The sequence below is a fragment of the Haliotis cracherodii genome, unplaced genomic scaffold (assembly GCF_022045235.1).
Source record: "Haliotis cracherodii isolate W230 unplaced genomic scaffold, xgHalCrac1.p SCAF_13, whole genome shotgun sequence".
In the NCBI taxonomy this organism is placed as follows: Eukaryota; Metazoa; Mollusca; class Gastropoda; order Lepetellida; family Haliotidae; genus Haliotis; species Haliotis cracherodii.
Window position 1 is genome coordinate 36,533,826 of NW_027266268.1, and position 5,643 is coordinate 36,539,468.

Here is a 5,643-nt window from a genome sequence, read left to right on the forward strand (position 1 = left end):
GGCGAGTCTTAAAATTGTCAGGGGGCCTTTGTTGGAGCAGGACTCTTTATACAAGGAATATGGTATATATGAATCTTTTGTAGTGCTTAACATTTTTCCATTTTTTGTTGTTGTAATTATCAGAAAGCCTTTTGAGCCCAAATGTCTATTATTTCGTTTCTTGTTTAATTCCACTTTTGTTATATTTGATTTCATTTCCTTTACCAATTTACGATTTCCATATGTATCAAAATGGCAGCCTCCAGCAAGGAGTGGTGACCATGTGCTTGACCAACAGAAATACTGTCTTTTGTGTTTAAAACTGCCTTGGCGTCCTATATCCATCACAAACCGCCCATCCCTACCTGGCGTCCAAGCACCATGTTTTCAGTAATACTGTTTGAAGGGCAGAGTGTCCAGTATTTTGACGGTAACATGTTTACATAATTTACTTTGCTCAATTTATGAGAGGGTTTGTAGTGGCCAGCCTGGGACTATGTAAATACATTTGATGAATTATTGTTTGAAAAGTTACTACATGTAGTTTCTTTCATTTTGTTTGCTTTTTGAAGTTGTATTTCATTTTATATAATCTATCAACTTGATAAAAGATAGAGTGGTTGGGCAATTACAAATAAATTATTTTTCTATATTTCTTTTCTTATTGTGGTTTTGAGGTCAGCTGAATCTGTAAAGCGAAACAAACTTGTCAGCTAAGCAGACCACCATAACTACTTACTGATATTCATCTCTTCATGTTGATCGTGGTTTGGAAAACATTACTCTTGTATTTTGAAATGAAAGATGTGTGTGCTGGGAGGGGAGGTAAGTCTGCAAAATGGCCTGTTGTTTATGTTTATGTGATGGGTCAGTGCCCCCTGGTCTGCTGAGACATGAAAATGATTTGCGTCTGTTGTGTCCTTACTTCCATCAAGTGTCCTTGTCATGATCTTGAGGAACGTGTATTGAACATTGTGGGCTATCTGCTGTCACGGCATGCGATGATGGCAGGGTTGGAAACTGCCTCCATGCCTCCTTGACCATCTCCTTGTCTCCTTGACCATCTCCTTGGCTCCTTGACCACCTCCTTGGCTCCTTGACCACCTCCATGGCTCCTTGACCATCTCCATGGCTCCTTGACCATCTCCATGGCTCCTTGACCACCTCCTTGGCTCCTTGACCACCTCCTTGGCTCCTTGACCATCTCCTTGTCTCCTTGACCACCTCCATGGCTCCTTGACCATCTCCTTGGCTCCTTGACCACCTCCATGTCTCCTTGACCACCTCCATGGCTCCTTGACCACTCCCTGGCTCCTTGACCACCTCCATGGCTCCTTGACCATCTCCATGGCTCCTTGACCATCTCCATGTCTCCTTGACCACCTCCTTGGCTCCTTGACCACCTCCTTGGCTCCTTGACCATCTCCTTGTCTCCTTGACCATCTCCATGGCTCCTTGACCATCTCCATGGCTCCTTGACCACCTCCATGGCTCCTTGACCATCTCCTTGGCTCCTTGACCACCTCCATGTCTCCTTGACCATCTCCATGGCTCCTTGACCACCTCCATGGCTCCTTGACCACCTCCTTGGCTCCTTGACCACCTCCTTGGCTCCTTGACCATCTCCTTGTCTCCTTGACCACCTCCATGGCTCCTTGACCATCTCCTTGGCTCCTTGACCACCTCCATGTCTCCTTGACCACCTCCATGGCTCCTTGACCACTCCCTGGCTCCTTGACCACCTCCATGGCTCCTTGACCATCTCCATGGCTCCTTGACCATCTCCATGTCTCCTTGACCACCTCCTTGGCTCCTTGACCACCTCCTTGGCTCCTTGACCATCTCCTTGTCTCCTTGACCATCTCCATGGCTCCTTGACCATCTCCATGGCTCCTTGACCACCTCCATGGCTCCTTGACCATCTCCTTGGCTCCTTGACCACCTCCATGTCTCCTTGACCATCTCCATGGCTCCTTGACCACCTCCATGGCTCCTTGACCATCTCCATGGCTCCTTGACCATCTCCATTGCTCCTTGACCATCTCCATGTCTCCTTGACCACCTCCTTGGCTCCTTGACCACCTCCTTGGCTCCTTGACCATCTCCTTGTCTCCTTGACCACCTCCATGGCTCCTTGACCATCTCCTTGGCTCCTTGACCACCTCCATGGCTCCTTGACCATCTCCTTGGCTCCTTGACCACCTCCTTGGCTCCTTGACCACCTCCTTGTCTCCTTGACCACCTCCATGGCTCCTTGACCACCTCCTTGACTGCCTTTCAGTCTCGCTACCACTAAACAATTATCTGAAGACATCCCAGATGAACTACGTTTCACGAACTTCAACAACCACAAACTAGAAGCTCAGCTTGAGCCAATCAGAAAGCAGCTTTCTCGAGCTTTACTAGATTCAAAATAGTAACTTTCTTTCCAGATAGCGCTTGACAAAGTACTTCCCTTGGGCTATGGAAAGTCATTCATTTAATTGTTCATCCCACTGAAGCAAAAGATAGACAATGTCTACTATTTGGAATCTTTCGAACAGCTCATAATGGTTGTTCGGAATACCTCGGTTTTCACTTTCCTGATCTGGTAAGCGACATTCTGGGTTGTTCCGACGTGACCAGTAATGGGATGTCCTCAGATCTGTGTGTAACGGGAGCGGGCTAAGATCTGATTTTAACGAGCTTGACTGCCTCTGTTAACGTCTTAGTCTCCTTGACTGCCTCTTTCACTGCCTCTGTTCCTGTCTTCATCATACATTGCTTCCACTACAAGGACTTATCTAGGCCTGCTCAGAGGCTGATAATTCTTACCAAACCTCTACCTCTATTACATATCTGGCATTAATCCTGTATTGTGGCTTCAATCACACAAACTAAATTTTTCCGATTTTCAACAGACGTCCTCTTCACTGTCAAATACACACAATTAGTTGCCGCCAAGTAGTCTCGTAACTACCCACGCCGTGTCATCACAATGGCAGCCATATCACTTTTTCCCTCATCTCATACTAGAGGTAGATGAATTGGAGAGGTGTGAGGGAGAAATTTGTATGTAATAGAGGTAGTATTGTTCGATATTCGGCCAACTCTGCAGCCAATGTTTCCCAATTGAATAATTACCCAATTCAATTTTATGTGAAATATCTAATGTGATGGCTTGGTCAAGGTGACTTGTATTTCACTGATAACAGGACTGATAAAGAGAAAGAGGCTTTAATGTTTAATTTGACATTACTGATGAATTGATGATTGCAGTGTTAAAATATAATGTTAAAATGCTTTGGAAATATTAGAAGGAAAAAAGGAAGTTTAAAACAACCCCAGTTTTGAACGTTTCCTCATCTACAATTTACAGGTTTGTATGATGGGGGAACTTAAGTTATTCAAACCCATGAATTATTAATATGCACTTGCTCCAATAATATGAAGGAAACACTATGAATAATAAAACATTCATCCCCATGAGGGGGATTCAGGCTAAAACGGCATCTCAGCAGAACGTCACCGTTTTCATTGAGCGAAAATGGCTACTGATTGTCGAGCGAAAAACGGCACATCAATTTTATAAGTTAAGAAGGATTTTTGTGGTAGTAAATATGCTTTTTTCATGGTTTATTCATTGATCATATTTTCTTTACATCACTGGACCATGGACAGCAAGCATTGTGTTTGCGTTTGGGAGAGGTAAACCGTCTTTGAAGCCTGCGAATTGTCGTCATGTTCACCGCACAACAGTAGCCGTCTTCGTCTTGAGCGAGGTTCTGTTTTTGCCAACTTTGTGCCGTTTTAGCCACACAGAGCATATCAATATCTTTAGAGCACATTGCATCATGGGAGGAGCCAGTTGTTTATGTTTTCCCTTTTACATAGAGTTTATAAGTGTTGATAAACAAAAAAACATTTGGATATGGTATTTTAACTTTGAGAGCCAGAATTCTGTTTTTATTTTTTCAACAATACAAATTATCTATATGATTTGTGTATGAATATTTTTATTCCGCCCATTTGTTTGGGGTATTAATATTATGTCATTATGATTCGGATTGTCTTTGCTGAATAGATTGATGAATTGTATACTTCTGAAGATTTGACTGATTTTGCAGCAATAGAAAGTAACAGTTTTTGTCCATTAGTCCTTATAATAACATATAGCAAAGCCATTAAAAATGGCACAATTCTACTGTTCCTTATGATACTTTAACTATTGGTCACTTTGGCTAGCACTACAGGACAAGTGCCAATTTCTAATGCTGGATCTTGTCTCTTCTGAAGTACACATATTCACTTGAATGCAATAATTCATACATTCTCATTCAAGTTGTGTGTTGGTTTTACAAGGCTCTGGTGCACAAAAGAGTTTCATTTTCTAAATGATGTGAACTTATTTTGTAAAATTAAATCTATTGATTATTTGTTCAGACATGAAATATTCATCTTGTACAAGAGTGTCAAGGATTGATGTTAAGAATCCTAAAGTTCTGTTTTCTTGTGAACATTGTATATTTCATATGTCCAAAACACATGTGAATCTCATGAAGAAGTAGAGAACATTGTCATATCTGTTTGCAGTCAAACATAAGTGTAACATGCATAGAACAGTAGAAAAAACAAGCACCTGTCAACTCAATCTCACTATCATGTTTGTTCAGTTCATGCTATTGGGGGTAGGGGTGGCCCAGTTGTCCAAGGCGTCACAATTCGTTGTGCAGAGTTGCATCCCTAGGGCACACCAGAAACCTACGATCGTGGGTTCGAATCCCGGTTCACCCTGATTATGTTTCTAGGTTTGTCAGCACCATACCCGTGCTTGTGGGTTTAAACGTCTGAGACCTGCAACACTTCGGGCTTTCCTCCCACATTAAGCTGACACGCCGTGATATAAGTGGAATACTGTTAAAAGCGGTGTTAAACCCAACTCACTCACTCAGTTCATGCTATCAAGTTGCTTCATGTTTGCTGGAGTGTTAGCCAAGGATAGTAATGTCTACCATAGATGTATATTTGAAACCAGATTTTAATTATTTAAGAACTGACTTTCACTTTGTGTGAGTTCATTGGAGTATGATAGAGTGAGGGTCAAACCTCGGAGCTTTACATGGTTTAGTCATCATTAATCAGGTGGACGATCATTGAAAGGTGATTAAAGATGTGTCAAATAGACACCAAGGTGAATTCATCGTTTGCTGTAGACTGTCACTGTCAGCCTAGACACGGATCGAGTCGATACTAAGATAGTTTGGATGTGCATTTCTTTATTTTGTTCACTAGGATGGGTTGTAGCGAGGATTTTCATGAACAATTGTGCAGTCAAACTCTCGGACTCAAGATTAAAGGCTCTAAATTATCGGAAACAATGCTTCTATATGTTTTCTTGCTTGGGTTCCCAAATGAATGTGGAAGTAGTCTGTCAGTGTTTACGTCATTTCAACAGTACAGTCTCGTGATTAACGTCATTCATACACTTATGAACATCAATTTTGTGGTCATGTGACTGCCCTCTTGTCAAGTGGAAAAACTGTTTGTCATGTTAACTTCAGATTGAAAAAACTATGCCTGTTTTAACACATACTTAGAAGTCCATGGGTTTTCTTCATGTGTGTGAATTAGGGTTTCCGGGGCACCGGATAGTAATTTGAGCTATTGAGTATTTCTCGCAAATTA

The 5,643-nt window shown here is 42.1% G+C and overlaps 1 protein-coding gene across 1 annotated transcript; it reads right to left on the reverse strand.

Annotated features, from left to right (window-relative positions):
• Positions 1-958: 958 nt before the first annotated feature.
• Positions 959-2,293, reverse strand: LOC139458676 (uncharacterized). The gene has a single exon (XM_071240089.1). The coding sequence runs from the start codon at positions 2,291-2,293 to the stop codon at positions 959-961; it is 1,335 nt and encodes a 444-aa protein (XP_071096190.1).
• Positions 2,294-5,643: the final 3,350 nt, after the last annotated feature.

Bases quoted from the DNA above. Each gene is read 5' to 3' on its own strand.
- LOC139458676 (XM_071240089.1), bottom strand. From the start codon at position 2,293: ATGTCTTCAGATAATTGTTTAGTGGTAGCGAGACTGAAAGGCAGTCAA.